This window comes from Panulirus ornatus, chromosome 37, assembly GCF_036320965.1.
Source record: "Panulirus ornatus isolate Po-2019 chromosome 37, ASM3632096v1, whole genome shotgun sequence".
Classification (NCBI taxonomy): Eukaryota; Metazoa; Arthropoda; class Malacostraca; order Decapoda; family Palinuridae; genus Panulirus; species Panulirus ornatus.
The window spans coordinates 8,736,686-8,755,647 of NC_092260.1; the positions used below are offsets into that span (position 1 = coordinate 8,736,686).

Genomic DNA, 18,962 nt, shown 5'->3' on the forward strand with positions numbered 1-18,962 from the left:
CAATACAGTCACCCCCTTTTTTAATAAATTCCACTGCAATACCATCCAAACCTGCTGCCTTGCCGGCTTTCATCTTCCGCAAAGCTTTCACTACCTCTTCTCTGTTTACCAAATCATTTTCCCTAACCCTCTCACTTTGCACACCACCTCGACCAAAACACCCTATATCTGCCACTCTATCATCAAACACATTCAACAAACCTTCAAAATACTCACTCCATCTCCTTCTCACATCACCACTACTTGTTATCACCTCCCCATTTGCGCCCTTCACTGAAGTTTCCATTTGCTCCCTTGTCTTACGCACTTTATTTACCTCCTTCCAGAACATCTTTTTATTCTCCCTAAAATTTAATGATACTCTCTCACCCCAACTCTCATTTGCCCTTTTTTTCACCTCTTGCACCTTTCTCTTGACCTCCTGTCTCTTTCTTTTATACATCTCCCACTCAATTGCATTTTTTCCCTGCAAAAATCGTCCAAATGCCTCTCTCTTCTCTTTCACTAATACTCTTACTTCTTCATCCCACCACTCACTACCCTTTCTAATCAACCCACCTCCCACTCTTCTCATGCCACAAGCATCTTTTGCGCAATCCATCACTGATTCCCTAAATACATCCCATTCCTCCCCCACTCCCCTTGCTTCCATTGTTCTCACCTTTTTCCATTCTGTACTCAGTCTCTCCTGGTACTTCCTCACACAGGTCTCCTTCTCAAGCTCACTTACTCTCACCACCCTCTTCACCCCAACATTCACTCTTCTTTTCTGAAAACCCATACAAATCTTCACCTTAGCCTCCACAAGATAATGATCAGACATCCCTCCAGTTGCACCTCTCAGCACATTAACATCCAAAAGTCTCTCTTTCGCACGCCTGTCAATTAACACGTAATCCAATAACGCTCTCTGGCCATCTCTCCTACTTACATAAGTATACTTATGTATATCTCGCTTTTTAAACCAGGTATTCCCAATCAAATGGATTTGTATGTAGCATTTATGGATCTGGAGAAGGCATATGATAGAGTTGATAGAGATGCTCTGTGGAAGGTATTAAGAATATATGGTGTGGGAGGAAAGTTGTTAGAAGCAGTGAAAAGTTTTTATCGAGGATGTAAGGCATGTGTACGTGTAGGAAGAGAGGAAAGTGATTGGTTCTCAGTGAATGTAGGTTTGCGGCAGGGGTGTGTGATGTCTCCATGGTTGTTTAATTTGTTTATGGATGGGGTTGTTAGGGAGGTAAATGCAAGAGTTTTGGAAAGAGGGGCAAGTATGAAGTCTGTTGTGGATGAGAGAGCTTGGGAAGTGAGTCAGTTGTTGTTCGCTGATGATACAGCGCTGGTGGCTGATTCATGTGAGGAACTGCAGAAACTGGTGACTGAGTTTGGTAAAGTGTGTGGAAGAAGAAAGTTAAGAGTAAATGTGAATAAGAGCAAGGTTATTAGGTACAGTAGGGTTGAGGGTCAAGTCAATTGGGAGGTGAGTTTGAATGGAGAAAAACTGGAGGAAGTGAAGTGTTTTAGATATCTGGGAGTGGATCTGGCAGCGGATGGAACCATGGAAGCGGAAGTGGATCATAGGGTGGGGAAGGGGGCGAAAATTCTGGGCGCCTTGAAGAATGTGTGGAAGTCGAGAACATTATCTCGGAAAGCAAAAATGGGTATGTTTGAAGGAATAGTGGTTCCAACAATGTTGTATGGTTGCGAGGCGTGGGCTATGGATAGAGTTGTGCGCAGGAGGATGGATGTGCTGGAAATGAGATGTTTGAGGACAATGTGTGGTGTGAGGTGGTTTGATCGAGTGAGTAACGTAAGGGTAAGAGAGATGTGTGGAAATAAAAAGAGCGTGGTTGAGAGAACAGAAGAGGGTGTTTTGAAGTGGTTTGGGCACATGGAGAGGATGAGTGAGGAAAGATTGACCAAGAGGCTATATGTGTCGGAGGTGGAGGGAGCAAGGAGAAGAGGGAGACCAAATTGGAGGTGGAAAGATGGAGTGAAAAAGATTTTGTGTGATCGGGGCCTGAACATGCAGGAGGGTGAAAGGAGGGCAAGGAATAGAGTGAATTGGAGCGATGTGGTATACCGGGGTTGACGTGCTGTCAGTGGATTGAATCAAGGCATGTGAAGCGTCTGGGGTAAACCATGGAAAGCTGTGTAGGTATGTATATTTTGCGTATGTGGACGTATGTATATACATTTGTATGGGGGGGGCATTTCTTTCGTCTGTTTCCTTGCGCTACCTCGCAAACGCGGGAGACAGCGACAAAGTATAAAAAAAAAAAGAAAAAAAAATATATATATATATATATATATATATATATATATATATATATATATATATATATAATCCCTGGGGATAGGGGAGAAAGAATACTTCCCACGTATTCCCTGCGTGTCGTAGAAGGCGACTAAAAGGGGAGGGAGCGGGGGGCTGGAAATCCTCCCCTCTCACTTTTTTTTTTAATTTTCCAAAAGAGGGAACAGAGAAGGGGCCCAGGTGAGGATATTCCCTCAATGGCCCAGTCCTCTGTTCTCAACGCTACCTCGCTAATGCCGGAAATGGCGAATAGTATGAAAGAAAGAAATATATATATATATATATATATATATATATATATATATATATATATATATATATATATATATATATATATATATATATATTATCCCTGGGGATAGGGGATTAAGAATACTTCCCACGTATTCCCTGCGTGTCGTAGAAGGTGACTAAAAGGGGAGGGAGCGGGGGGCTGGAAATCCTCCCCTCTCGTTTTTTTTTTTTTTTTTTTTTTTTTTTTTTTTTTTTTTTCAGTTTTCTAAAAGAAGGAACAGAGAATTGGGCCAGGTGAGGGTATTCCCTCAAAGGCCCAGTCCTCTGTTCTTAACGCTACCTCGCTAATGCGGGAAATGGCGAATAGTTTGAAAGAAAAAGAAAGAAAGATATATATATATATATATATATATATATATATATATATATATATATATATATATATATAGGGGAGGGGATAGGGGAGAAAGAATACTTCCCACGTATTCCCTGCGTGTCGTAGAAGGCGACTAAAAGGGAAGGGAGCGGGGGGCTGGAAATCCTCCCCTCTCGTTTTTTTTTTTTTTTTTTTTTTTTTTTTTTTTCCAAAAGAAGGAACAGAGAAGGGGGCCAGGTGAGGATATTCCCTCAAAGGCCCAGTCCTCTGTTCTTAGCGCTACCTCGCTAATGCGGGAAATGACGAATAGTATGAAAAAAAAAAAAAAAATATATATATATATGTATGGAAGCGGAAGTGAACCATAGGGTGGGGGAGGGGGTGAAAATCCTGGGAGCCTTGAAGAATGTGTGGAAGTCGAGATCATTGTCTCGGAAAGCAAAAATGGGTATGTTTGAAGGAATAGTGGTTCCAACAATGTTGTATGGTTGCGAGGCATGGGCTATGGATAGAGTTGTGTGCAGGAGGGTGGATGTGCTGGAAATTAGATGTTTGAGGACAATGTGTGGTGTGAGGTAGTTTGATCGAGTAAGTAACGTAAGGGTAAGAGAGATGTGTGGAAATAAAAAGAGCGTGGTTGAGAGAGCAGAAGAGGGTGTTTTGAAATGGTTTGAGCACATGGAGAGAATGAGTGAGGAAAGATTGACCAAGAGGATATATGTGTAGGAGGTGGAGGGAACGAGGAGAAGTGGGAGACCAAATTGGAGGTGGAAAGATGGAGTGAAAAAGATTTTGAGTGATCGGGGCTGAACTTGCAGGAGGGTGAAAGGCGGGCAAGGAATAGAGTGAATTGGATCGATGTGGTATACCGGTTTTGACGTGCTGTCTGTGGATTGAGTCAGGGCATGTGAAGCGTCTGGGGTAAACCATGGATAGTTGTGTGGGGCCTGGATGTGGAAAGGGAGCTGTGGTTTCGGGCATTATTGCATGACAGCTAGAGACTGAGTGTGAACGAATGTGGCCTTTGTTGTCTTTTCCTAGCGCTACCTCGCACACATGAGGGGGGAGGGGGATGGTATTCCATGTGTGGCGATGGGAATGAATAAAGGCAGACAGTGTGAATTGTGTGCATGGATATATATGTATGTGTCTGTGTGTGTATATATATGTGTACATTGAGATGTATAGGTATGTATATTTGCGTGTGTGGTCGTGCATGTATATACATGTGTTTGGGGGTGGTTTGGGCCATTTCTTTCGTCTGTTTCCTTGCGCTACCTCGCAAACGCGGGAGATAGCGGCAAAGCAAAATAATAAATAAAAATATATATATCTATATGTGGGTGTAACCAAGATGAGAAAAAAGGAGAGATAAGTAGTTTGTTTCAGGAAAGGAACCTGGATGTTTTGGCTCTGAGTCAAACGAAGCTCAAGGGTAAAGGGGAAGAGTGTTTTGGGAATGTTCTGGGAGTAAAGTCAGGGGTTAGTGAGAGAACAAGAGCAAGGGAAGGAGTAGCACTGCTTCTGAAACAGGAGTGGTGGGAGTATGTGATAGAGTGTAAGAAAGTAAACTCTAGATTTATATGGGTAAAACTGAAAGTGGATGGAGAGAGAGTGGTGCTTACTGGTGCTTATGCACCTGGGCATGAGAAGAAAGATCATGAGAGGCAAATGTTTTGGGAGCAGCCGAGTGAATGTGTTAGTAGCCTTGATGCACCAGATTGGGTTATAGTGATGGTTGATTTGAATGCAAAGGTGAGTAATGTGGCAGTTGAAGGAATAATTGGTGTACATGGGGTGTTCATTGTTTTAACTGGAAATGGTGAAGAGCTTGTAGATTTATGTGCTGAAAAAGGACTGGTGATTGGGAACACCTGGTTTAAAAATCGAGATGTACATAAGTATACATATGTAAGTAGGAGAGATGGCCAGAGAGCGTTATCGGATTACGTGTTAATTGATAGGCGCGCGAAAGAGTGACTTTTGGATGTTAATGTGGTGAGAGGTGCAAATGGAGGGATGTCTGATCATTATCTTGTGGAGGCAAAGGTGAAGATTTGTAGAAGATTTCAGAAGAGAGAATGTTGGGGTGAAAAGAGTGGTGAGAGTAAGTGAGCTTGGGAAGGAGATTTGTGTGAGGAAGTACCAGGAGAGACTGAGTACAGAATGGAAAAAGGTGAGAACAAAGGTGGTAAGGGGAGTGGGGGAGGAATGGGATGTATTTAGGGAAGCAGTGATGGCTTGCGTTAAAGATGCTTGTGGCATGAGAAGCTTGGGAGGTGGCCAGATTAGAAAGGGTAGTGAGTAGTGGGATGAAGAAGTAAGAATATTTGTGAAAGAGAAGAGAGAGGCATTTGGATGATTTTTGCAGGGAAATAATGCAAATGAGTTGGAGATGTATAAAAGAAAGAAGCAACAGGTCAAGAGAAAGGTGCAAGAGGTGAAAAAGAGGGCAAATGAGAGTTGGGGTGAGAGTATCATTAAATATTGGGGAGAATAAAAAGATGTTTTGGAAGGAGGTAAATAAACTGCATAAGACAAGGGAACAAATGGGAACTTAAGTGAAGGGGGCTAATAGGGAGGTGATAACAAGTAGTGGTGATGTGAGAGGGATATGGAGTGAGTATTTTGAAGGTTTGTTGAATGTGTTTGATGATAGAATGTCAGATATAGGGTGTTTTGGTCGAGGTGGTGTGCAAAGTGAGAGGGTTAGGGAAAATGATTTGTGAAACAGAGAAGAGGTAGTAAAACCTTTGCAAAAGATGAAAGCCAGCAAGGCAGTAGGTTTGGATAGTATTGCAGTGGAATTTGTTAAAAAAGGAGGTGACTGTATTGTTCACTGGTTGGTAAGGTTGTATGTATGTCTGACTCATGGTGAGGTGCCTGAGGATTAGCGAAATGCTTGCATAGTGCTATTGTATAAAGGCAAAGGGGATAAAAGTGAGTGCTCATATTACAGAGGTATAAGTTTGTTGAGTATTCCTGGTAAATTATATGGGAGGGTATTGATTGAGAGGGTGAAGGCATGTACAGAGCATCAGATTGGGGAAGAGCAATATGGTTTCAGAAGTGGTAGAGGATGTGTGAATCAGGTGTTTGCTTTGAAGAATGTATGTGAGAAATAATTAGAAAATCAAATGGATTTGTATGTAGCATTTATGGATCTGAAGAAGGCATATGATAGAGTTGATAAGAGATGCTCTGTGGAAGGTATTAAGAATATATGGTGTGGGAGGCAAGTTGTTAGAAGCAGTGAAAAGTTTTTATCGAGGATGTAAGGCATGTGTACGTGTAGGAAGAGAGGAAAGTGATTGGTTCTCAGTGAATGTAGGTTTGCGGCAGGGGTGTGTGATGTCTCCATGGTTGTTTAATTTGTTTATGGATGGGGTTGTTAGGGAGGTGAATGCAAGAGTTTTGGAAAGAGGGGCAAGTATGCAGTCTGTTGTGGATGAGAGAGCTTGGGAAGTGAGTCAGTTGTTGTGCGCTGATGGTACAGCACTGGTGGCTGATTTGAGTGAGACTCTGCAGAAGCTGGTAACTGAGTTTGGTAAAGTTTGTGAAAGAAGAAAGGTGAGAGTAAATGTGAATTAGGTACGGTAGGGTTGAGGGACAAGTCAATTGGAGGTAAATTTGAATGGAGAAAACCTGGAGGAAGTGAAGTGTTATAGATATCTGGGAGTGGATTTGGCAGCGGATGGAACCATGGAAGCGGAAGTGAATCATAGTGTGGGGGAGGGGGCGAAAGTTCTGGGAGCCTTGAAGAATGTGTGCAAGTCGAGAACATTATCTCGGAAAGCAAAAATGGGTATGTTTGAAGGAATAGTGGTTCCAACAAAGTTATATGGTTGCAAGGCGTGGGCTATGGGTAGAGTTATGTGGAGGAGGGTGGATGTGCTGGAAATGAGATATTTTAGGACAATATGTGGTGTGAGGTGGTTTGATAGAGTAAGTAATTATAGGGTAAGAGAGATGTGTGGTAATAAAAAGAGTGTGGTTGAGAGAGCAGAAGAGGATTTTTTGAAGTGGTTTGGTCACATGGAGAGAATGAGTAAGGAAAGATTGACCAAGAGGATATATGTGTCAGAGGTGGAGGGAACGAGGAGAAGTGGGAGACCAAATTGGAGGTCGAAGGATGGAGTGAAAAAGATTTTGAGTGATTGGGGCCTGAACATGCAGGAGGGTGAAAGGTGTGCAAGGAATAGAGTGAATTGGAACGATGTGGTATACCGGGGTCGACGTGCTGTCAGTGAATTGAAGCAGGGCATGTGAAGCGTCTGGGGTAAACCATAGAAAGTTCTGTGGGGCCTGGATGTGGAAAGGGAGCTGTGGTGTCGGTACATTACTACATGACAGCTAGAGACTGAGTGTGAACGAATGGGGCCTTTGTTGCCTTTTCCTAGCACTACCTCGCGCACATGAGGGGGGAGGGAGTTGTTATTTCATGTTTGGCAGGGTGGCGATGGGAATGAATAAAGGTAGACAGTATGAACTATGTACATGTGTATATATGTATATGTCTATGTGTGTATATATATGTATATGTTGAGATTTATAGGTATGTATATTTGCATGTGTGGACGTGTATGTATATGGATATGTATGTGGGGTGGGTTGGACTATTCTTTTGTTTGTTTCCTTGCGTTACCTCGCAAATGCGGGAGACAGTGACTAAGCAAAATAAATAAATAAGTAGATATTTCAATCAAACTTTTGCCTTCACAGAGGCATCATCAGGAATCTACTAAGAAGAGAAAACAAATGCATCAGAAGACTTGGATATGAAATGTAAACTGCAAACAAAATGTATATAAGAAACACACTTGGAAAATCCAACAGTACATAGGATGTAAAAAGCAAGGGAAAACACTAAAAGCAGTACAGATTGATAATAACATGACAGTCAGTGTTAGTTATGTCTAAATACAAAATGTGAAAACAAATGTAGAAAAACTTACAGTTAAGGAAACATAACAATATTAAATGATTTAGGAATATAGACAGTCCATCACTAAATGCACAAAGTTGGGCCAAACAATACCGTTATTGTCCGGGTGTGGAGTTGAGGTCAAGTCAGGCTCACGTGATTCTCTCTGACCTTTGTAACTGAGGACTTGGTGGGTCATTGACATGTAAGTCTTGCACTGACCCACCCATTCCTGGATGATAATGGCTATATTTTATAGTACGAGAAATGCTGATGCTGTTCTTACATTCAGGTCTTATCAATGAAGCCAGACTACGTGACACCAGTATCAGGTCCAACTGTGCCTCCGCTAGTGGTGATGACCCTTGGAATGCGAACAACAGTAAATCCTAAGAGTCATCAGAGTGAAGTGGCAATGGTTTCATGCCTTGTTCATCATGAATTTCCACTTGACAAAGCTCCACCAAAGCCTCCATTTCAGACACACTTTTGTGGTGAGTTTTTGTATTGATTTTGCCTCTATGATTACTAACCCCTTCATTCATGATTACTTATTTATAATAATTTCGAATTGTATTTATAGTAATATTTTCACATGCCTGAATACCTGAACCTTTCATATTAGTATTTATTTATTTTTTTTCTATTTTGCTTTGTTGCTGTCTCCTACGTTAGCGAGTTAGCGCAAGGAAACAGACGAAAGAATGGCCCAACCCCCCACATACACATGTATATACATACATGTCCACACAAGCAAATATACATACCTATACATCTCAACGTATACATATATGTACACTCACAGACATATACATATATACACATGTACATAATTCGTACTGTCTGCCTTTATTCATTCCCATCGCCACCTCGCCACACATTAAATAACAACTCCCTCCCCCCTCATGTGTGCGAGGTAGCGCTAGGAAAAGACAACAAAGGCCCCATTCATTCACACTCAGTCTTTAGCTGTCATGCAATAATGCACTGAAACCACAGCTCCCTTTCCACATCCAGGCCCCACAGAACTTTCCATAGTTTGCCCCAGACGCTTCACATGCCCTGGTTTAATCCATTGACAGCACGTCGACCCCAGTATACCACATTGTTCCAATTCACTCTATTCCTTGCACGCCTTTCGCCCTCCTGCATGTTCAGCCCCCGATCACTCAAAATCTTTTTCACTCCATCTTTCCACCTCCAATTTGGTCTCCCACTTCTCGTTCCCTCCACCTCTGACACATATATCCTCTTGGTCAATCTTTCCTCACTCATTCTCTCCATGTGACCAAACCACTTCAAAACACCCTCTTCTGCTCTCTCAACCACACTCTTTTTATTACCACACATCTCTCTTACCCTATTATTAATTACTCTATCAAACTACCTCACACCACATATTGTCCTCAAACATCTCATTTCCAGCACATCCACCCTCCTGCGCACAACTCTATCCATAGCCCACGCCTCGCAGCCATACAACATTGTTGGAACCACTATTCCTTCAAACGTACCCATTTTTGCTTTCCAAGATAATGTTCTCGACTTCCACACATTCTTCAAGGCTCCCAGAACTTTCGCCCCCTCCCCCACCCTATGACTCACTTCCGCTTCCATGGTTCCATCCGCTGCCAGATCCACTCCCAGATATCTAAAACACTTTACTTCCTCCAGTTTTTCTCCATTCAAACTTACCTCCCAATTGCCTTGACCCTCAACCCTACTGTACCTAATAACCTTGCTCTTATTCACATTTACTCTCAACTTTCTTCTTCACACACTTTACCAAACTCAGTCACCAGCTTCTGCAGTTTCTCACATGAATCAGCCACCAGCGCTGTATCATCAGCGAACAGCAACTGACTCACTTCCCAAGCTCTCTTATCCACAACAGACTGCATACTTGCCCCTCTTTCCAAAACTCTTGCATTCAACTTCCTAACAACTCCATCCATAAACAAATTAAACAACCATGGAGACATTACACACCCCTGCCGCAAACCTACATTCACTGAGAACCAATCAGTTTCCTATTAGTAATAGAACAAATTAAACTGAGCTATTTGATTAGCAGTAAGAGTGTATCTTGAAAATGACATGATATAAATTTTTTATCCATTAGTTAGGGGAGAAAGAATTCTACATCTGTATTCCCTATGGGTCATACAAGGTGACTAAAAGGGGCAGGGATGGGGGCTGGGAACCCCCCACCCTTGTATTTCATTTTGTAAAAATGGAAGAGGAGAATGTGCCAAGCATGGAGTTCTCATCTTTGAAGGCTTAGGATGGGATGTCTAAATGTGGTTGACTGTAGCTGAAATGAGAAGAAAATAGAGATAAATGGTATGTTTGAGGAAAGGAACGTGGATACTCTATCTCTGAGCGAAACAAAGTTCAAGAGTAAAAGGGAAGAATGTAGGTTTGGGAATGTCTTTGTGATAAAGTTTTGGTTAGTGCTTGGACAAAAATTAAGGAAGAGGTAGCTCTACAGCTGAAGCCAGAGTTATAGGAATGTGTAAAGAATGTAAGGAAATGAGCTCCAGACAGTATAGGTAAAAATGAAAAGCGGATGGTGAGAGCTGGGTGATTATTTGTTTTTATGCACCTCGCCAAGAGAAGAATGATGATAAGAAGTGAATGTTTTCGAAGCAGCTGAGTGAATGTGTATGCAGCTTTGATGTAACAGGGTAGGGACTAGTTATGGGTGGTTTAAATGTGAAAGTGAGCAGATTGGCAGAGTAAGGGCATAATTTGGGGACCTGGTGTACTCAGTATTGTTAAAAAGAATGGTGAACAGCTTGTGAAGTAGTGTGCTGAAAAAGGACTTGTGACTGGGAATTATTGGCTTAAAAAGAGGCACATACATAAGTATACATGGATGAGTATGAAAGATGTTAAGATGGCATTATTGGATTGCATACTGATTAAGAGGTGAGAGTGAAAAGTTCTAGAGATTTTCAGAAAATAGGAAATGATACAAGTGAATAGAGGGTGGTTAAAGTAACTGAGCTTGGAAAAGAGACAGGTGTGAAGAAATACCAGGAGAGATTGTATGTAAAAAGGATGAATGTGGAAGTAAACAAAGGAAGGGGCATAGGTGAGGAATGGAAGATATTTTAGGGAAGCAGTGCAGGCATTTGTGAGAAAAATGAGTGGCATACAGAGTGGGAGGTGGGTAGGTGAGAAAGGGTAGAGAGTGATGGGAGAATGAAGTGAAGATGCTAGTGAAAGAAAAAAGAGATATATGGGAAGTTTTTCTATGGGGAAGATGTGCAAATGATTGAGAGATATACTAGAGAAAGTGACACAGGGTTAAGAGGAAGTTGCAGGGATTGAAAAAAGGGGCAAATAAGAACTGGGTTGAGTGAATATCAGTAAACTTCAGGGAAAATGAGGTGTTTTTGAAGGAAGTTAATAGTGTGAGAAAAACAAGGGAACAAATGGGAACAACAGTTAAGGTTGCAAATAGAGGAAGTGGTTGTAGTCAGTGATGAAGCGAGGAGATGGAGTGAAGATTTTGAAGAGCTGCTGAATGTATTTGATAATAATTAGTTAGGTTTAGGGTGTTTAGGTTGGGGAGGAATGTGAAGTGTAAGAGTTATGGAATATGGTTTGGTGAAAAGAGAATTTATGAACATCTGGTATAAGATGAAATGAAGCAAAGTGGTTGGAGTGGATGGTATTGCACTTAAATCTCTTAATAGAGGGGCTTGACTATAGTGTTGATTGATTAGTTTTGTTTTTAATGTATGTATGAATCATTTTAAGGTGTCTTACGATTGGCAGAATGCATGAATAGGAACCTCATTAACTTAGGAATCAGCTAACAAGTATGAAAGGAAATAAAACAAAAGCATTAACTATTTCTTCATACAGCATGCACTACTCATCCATCATTTGGTTACCATTAAAACACTTTTCCTGATATTTCATCTTTCTCATTCTACTGTTTTGCAATGATGAGGGGAAACTCAAGCTTTCATATTTAGCAGACATTTCCTCAAAGCTAAATGAACTTATAGTGTTAGTTATAAAGGCAAGGGGAACAAAGATGAGTGTTCAAACTACAGAGGTAAAAGTTCTTGAGTTTACCTGGTAAGGTATATGGGAGTGGTGAGTGAGAGGGTGAAGGTGAGAACAGAGTATCAGATTGGGGAGGAACAGTGTTTCAGGAGTGGTAGAGAATGTTTGGATCAGTTATTTTCTTCTAAGAATGTGTGTGAGAATATGTGGCATTTGTGGATCTAGAGAAAGCATATATGGTAGGGTTGTTAGAGATACGTTGGAAAATCTTACGAACATTTGTTTTGGGAGGAAAGCTACTAAAAGCAGTGAAACATTTTTATCAGGAACGTATTACATGTATGTAAGCTGGAAGAGAGGAGAGTGAGTGGTCCCAGGTGATGGTTAGTCTGCAGTAGGGGTGTGTGATGTCATCTTTTTCAGACCATGAGGAGAGGGGTTCTCCTGTTCCCACACATCTCGCTTGTAAAGTTTTCTATCCCTGTAACATTACTGCTGGTGGATGACCTTTGGTTCATTTTAGTGCACATCCAATTCCTCAACAGGATAACCTAGAGAGCAATGAAATATCTTGTATTATATATTTCATTTAGCAATGTCTGTCATATCTTTGAAAGGGTAGCAGTTTACAGCTCTTTAGACCTTGTTATTAACCCCTACTATATCTTTTTCTTTCTAAGGTTTTTGGTTTCATCACTGACTTTCCAATGTCTTCCACAGCTATGACACACCCTGCTGATGTTACATGGCCATGGGACCTGAAAGATGCTCTCATCCGACATCGCTCAAAAACAGAAAAGTGTGACACTGAAAGAGCTCTTTTAGGCTTCTTACTGGCTAAGATTCATAAGATAGACCCGGATATTGTTGTAGGTCATGATATTTTTGGATTTGACCTTAGTGTGATTCTTCACCGGGTTAACATCAATAAGATACCTCATTGGTCTCGCCTTGGTCGACTGAGACGTACCCAGATGCCCAAACTTACAGTTAGTACACATTGTGCTTTTATATGAAAATCATTTTGGAACTCCTCAATAAAGCAATATAAAAAGTATTTGGTAAATTTTCTGCAATTTTTTTTTGTTATACTTAGTTATTACACTTAATTGCTGTGTCCCACGTCAATGAGGTAGCGCCAATTGCTGTGTCCCACATCAGTGAGGTAGTGCCACGAAACAGACAAAGAATGGCCCATCCACTCATATACACATAAATATACACGTACACATACATATTTTTTTTTTATTTTGCTTTGTCGCTGTCTCCCGTGTTTGCGAGGTAGCGCAAGGAAACAGACGAAAGAAATGGCCCAACCCACCCCCATACACAATGTATACACACACACGTCCACACACGCAAATATACATACCTATACATCTCAATGTACACATATATATACATACACAGACACATACATATATACCCATGCACACAATTCACACTGTCTGCCCCCATTCACTCCCATCGCCACCTCGCCACACCTGAAATACCTTCCCCCTCCTCCCTCATGTGTGCGAGGTAGCACTAGGAAAAGACAACAAAGGCCCCCATATAAATATCCCTGGGGATATTTCTCCGCTATCCCTGGGGATAGGGAAGAAAGAATACTTCCCACGCATTCCTCATGTGTCATAGAAGGCGACTAAAGGGGACGGGAGCGGGGGGGCTGGAAACCCTCCCCTCCTTGTATTTTAACTTTCTAAAAGGGGAAACAGAAGAAGGAGTTATGCAAGGAATGCTCATCCTCCTTGAAGGCTCAGATTAGGGTGTCTAAATGTCTGTGGATGTAAAAAAAGATGAGAAAAAAGGAGAGATAGGTAGTATGTTTGAGGAAAGGAACCTGGATGCTTTGGCTCTGAGTGAAACGAGTCTCAAAGGTAAAGGGGAAGAGTGGTTTGGGAATGTCTTGGGAGTAAAGTTAGGGGTTAGTGAGAGGACAAGAGCAAGGGAAGGAGTAGCACTACTTCTGAAACAGGAGTTGTGGGAGTATGTGATAGAGTGTAAGAAAGTAAACCCTAGATTGATATGGGTAAAACTGAAAGTGGATGGAGAGAGATGTGTGATTATTGGTGCATGTGCACCTGGGCATGAGAAGAAAGATCTCTCATCCACAACAGACTGCATACTTGCCCCTCTTTCCAAAACTCTTGCATTCACCTCCCTAACAACCCCATCCATAAACAAATTAAACAACCATGGAGAAATCACACACCCCTGCCGCAAACCTACATTCACTGAGAACCAGTCACTTTCCTCTCTTCCTACATGTACACATGCCTTACATCCTCGATAAAAACTTTTCACTGCTTCTAACAACTTGCCTCCCACATCATATATTCTCAATACCTTTCACAGAGCATCTCTATCAACTCTATAATATGCCTTCTCCAGATCCATAAATGTTACATACAAATCCATTTGCTTTTCTAAGTATTTCTGATATACATTCTTCAAAGCAAACACCTGATCCATACATCCTCTACCACTTCTGAAACCACATTGCTCTTCCCCAATCTGATGCTCTGTACATGCCTTCACCCTCTCAATCAATACCCTCCCATATAATTTACCAGGAATACTCAACAAACTTATACCTCTGTAGTTTGAGCACTCACCTTTATCCCCTTTGCCTTTGTACAGTGGCACTGTGCAAGCATTCCGCTAATCCTCAGGCACCTCACCATGAATCATACATACATTAAGTAACCTTACCAACCAGTCAACAATACAGTCACCCCCTTTGTTAATAAATCCCACTGCATTACCATCCAAACCCGCTGCCTTGCCGGCTCTCATCTTCCGCAAAGCTTTTACTGCCTCTTCCCTGTTTACCAAATCATTTTCCCTAACCGTCTCACTTTGCCCACCAATTCGACCAAAACACCCTATATCTGCCACTCGATCATCAAACACATTCAACAAACCTTCAAAATACTCACTCCATCTCCTTCTCACATCACCACTACTTGTTATCACCTCCCCATTAGCCCCCTTCACTGAAGTTCCCATTTGCTCCCTTGTCTTACGCACTTTATTTACCTCCTTCCAAAACATCTTTTTATTCTCCCTACAATTTAAAGATACTCTCTCACCCCAACTCTCATTTGCCCTCTTTTTCACCTCTTGCACCTTTCTTTTGACCTCCTGCCTCTTTCTTTTATACATCTCCCACTCATTTGCATTATTTCCCTGCAAAAGTCGTCCAAATGCCTTTTTCTTATCTTTCACTAATAATCTTACTTCTTCATCCCACCACTCAGTACTCTTTCTAATCTGCCCACCTCTCATGCTTCTCATGCCACAAGCCTCTTTTGCGCAAGCTATCACTGCTTCCCTAAATACATCCCATTCCTCCCCCACTCCCCTTACCTCCTTTGTTCTCACCTTTTTCCATTCTGTACTCAGTCTCTCCTGGTACTTCCTCACACAAGTCTCCTTCCCAAGCTCACTTGCTCTCACCACTCTCTTCATCCCAACATTCTCTCTTCTTTTCTGAAAACCTCTACAAATCTTCACCTTCGCCTCCACAAGATAATGATCAGACATCCCTCCAGTTGCACCTCTCAGCACATTAACATCCAAAAGTCTCTCTTTCGCACGCCTATCAATTAACATGTAATCCAATAACACTCTCTGGCCATCTCTCCTACTTACATACGTATACTTATATATATCTCTCTTTTTAAACCATGTATTTCCAATCACCAGTCCTTTTTCAGCACATAAATCTACAAGCTCTTCACCATTTCCATTTACAATACGGAACACCCCATGTATACCAATTATTCCCTCAACTGCCACATTACTCACCTTTACATTCAAATCACCCATCACTATAAACTGGGCTCGTGCATCAAAACCACTAACACACTCATTCAACTGCTCCCAAAACACTTGCCTCTCACGATCTTTCTTCTCATGCCCAGGTGCATATGCACCAATAGTCACCCATCTCTCTCCATCCACTTTCAGTTTTACCCATATCAATCTAGAGTTTACTTTCTTACACACTATCACATACTCCCACCACTCCTGTTTCAGGAGTAGTACTGCTCCTTCCCTTGCTCTTGTCCTCTCACTAACCCCTGACTTTACTCCCAAGACATTCCCAAACCACTCTTCCCCTTTACCCTTGAGCTTCCTTTCACTCAGACCCAAAAAATCCAGGTCCCTTTCTTCAAACTTACTATTTATTTCTCCTTTTTTCTCATCTCGGTTACATCCACACACATTTAGACACCCCAATCTGAGCCTTCGAGGAGGATGAGCACTCCCCACGTGACTCCTTCTTCTGTTTCCCCTTTTAGAAAGTTAAAATACAAGGAGGGGAGGGTTTATAGCCTCCCGTTTCCGTCCCCTTTATTCGCCTTCTTCAACATGTGAGGAATGCGTGGTAAGTATTCTTTCTCCCCTATTCCCAGGGATAGGGGAGAAAGAATGTAGATATATGTATACATATTTACATATTCATACTTGCCTTCATCCATTTCTGGCACTACCCCGCCCCACAGGAAACAGCATCGCTACCCCTTGTTTCAGCGGGTAATGCCAGGAAAAACAGACAAAAAAGGCCACATTCATTCGCACAGTCTTAAGCTGTCATGTGTAATGCACCAAGACCGCAGCTCCCTATCCACATCCAGGCCCCACAGACCTTTCCATGGTTTACCCCACATGCTTCACATTCCCTGGTTCAGTCCAATGGCAGCACATCGACCCCGGTATACCATATCGTTCCAATTCACTCATTTCCTAGTACATCTCTCACCTTCCTGTATGTTCAGGCCCTGATCGCTGAAAATTTTTATCACTCCATCCTTCCACCTCCAATTTGGTCTCTCACTTCTCCTTGTTCCCTTCACATCTGACACATATATCCTCTTTGTCAATCTTGCCTCACTCATTCACTCCTTATGTCCAAACCATTTCAACACTCCCTCTTCTGCTCTCTCAACCATACTCTTTATTTCCACATATCTCTCTTACCCTTTCATTACTTACTCGATCAAACCACCTTACACCACATATTGTCCTCAGAAATTTCATTTCCAACACATGCACCCTGTTCCATACAACCTTATGTGTAACCCATGCCTCGCAGCCATATAACATTGTTGGAACTACTATTCCTTCAAACATACCCATTTTTGCTCTCCAAGATAACATTCTCTCCTTCCACACATTCTTCATATCTCCCAGAACCTTTGCCCCTTCCCCTTCCCTGTGACTCACTTCCGCTTCCATGGTTCCTTCCGCTGCTAAGTTCACTCACAGACATCTCAAACACTCCACTACCTCCAATTTTTCTTCATTCAAACTTACATCCCAATTGACTTTTCCCTGTACCCTACTGAACCTAAGTAACCTTGCTCTTATTCACATTTACTCTCGACTTTCTCCTTTCACACACTTTTCCAAACTCAGTCACCAACTTCTGCAGTTTCTTACACAAATCAACCACTGGAGTTGTATTATTAGCGAACAACAGCTGACTCACTTCCCAGGCCCTTTCATCCTCAACAGACTGCATACTCGCCCCTCTGTCCGACACTCTTGCACTTACCTCCCTAACCACCCCATCCATAAACATATTAGAGAACCATGGGGACATCACACACCCCTGCCACAAACCAACACTCACTAGGAACCAGTCACTCTCCTCTCTTCCTAGTCGTACTCATGTCTTAAATCCTTGGAAAAAACTTCACTGCTTCTAACAACTTACCTCCTACGACATATACTCTTAAAACCTTCCACAAAGCATCTCTACCAACCTTATCATATGCCTTCTCCAGATCCATAACTGCTACATACAAATCCATCTGTTTTTCTAAGTATTTCTCAAATACAGTCTTCAAAGCAAACACCTGATCCACACTTCCTTTACCACTTCTGAAACCACACTGCCATTCCCCAATCCAATGCTCTGTACATGCCTCCATCCTCTCATCAATACCGTCCCATGTGATTTCCCGGGATTATTCAACAAACTTATACCTCTGTAATTTGAGCACTCACCTTTATCCCCTTTGCCTTTGTACAATGGCACTATGCATGCATTCATCGATCCTCAGGCACTTCACCGTGGAACATACATACATTGAATATCCTTTCCAACCAGTCAACAACACAGTCACCCCCTTTTTTGATAAATTCCACTGCAATACCATCCAAACCCACCACCTTGCCGGATTTCATCTTCCACAGAGATTTCACTACTCTTCTCTGTTTACCAAACCATTCTCCCTGACCCTTTAGCTTTGCACACCACCCCGACCAAATCACCCTATATCTGCCACTCTTATCATCAGACTCATTCAACAAACCTTCAAAATACTCACTCCATCTCCTCAGTTCATCACTACCTGTTATTACCTCCCTACTTTCCCCTTTCACTGATGTTCCCATTTGTTCTCTTGTCTTACACACATTATTTACCTCCTTCCAAAACATCTTTTTATTCTCACTTAAGATTTAACAATACTCTCTCACCCCTACTCTCATTTGCCCTCTTTTACATCCCATGCACCTTTCTCTTGAACTCCTGCCACTTTCTTCTATACATCTAGTCATTTGCACTACTTTCCTGCAAGTGTCGTCCAAACGCTTCTCTTTTCTCTCACTAACAAACTTACTTCTTCATCCCATCACTCACTACCCTTTCTAATCTGCCTACCTCCCACCTTTCTCATGCCACATGCATCTCTTACACAAGCCATCACTGCTTCCCTAGATACTTCCCATTCCTCCCCCACTCCCCTTATGTCATTTGCTCTCACCTTCTTCCATTCTACACTCAATCTCTCCTGGTACTTCCTCTCATATGTCTTGTTTCCAAGCTCACTTATTCTCACCATTCTCTCCTCCCCAACATTCTCTCTTCTTTTTTAAAAACCTCTACAAATCTTCACCTTTGTCTCCCCAAGATAGTGATCAGACATCCCTAAAGTTGCCCCTTTCAACACAGTAACATCCAAAAGTCTTTCACATGCCTATCAATTAGCACAATCCAATAATGCCCTATGACCATCTCTCCTACTCACATATGTATACTTATGTATATCTCTTTTTAAACCTGGTAT

At 41.9% G+C, this 18,962-nt stretch overlaps 1 protein-coding gene across 1 annotated transcript in view; it reads left to right on the forward strand.

Moving 5' to 3' along the window:
* The window catches only part of PolA1 (DNA polymerase alpha catalytic subunit), a 436,605-nt gene that overhangs the window by 151,689 nt on the left and 265,954 nt on the right, over window positions 1-18,962 (forward strand). The window contains exons 12-13 of the mRNA XM_071683772.1: window positions 8,147-8,348; window positions 12,598-12,866. Coding sequence (XP_071539873.1) covers window positions 8,147-8,348; window positions 12,598-12,866 — 471 coding nt within the window. The remainder of the gene's footprint in view (window positions 1-8,146; window positions 8,349-12,597; window positions 12,867-18,962) is intronic.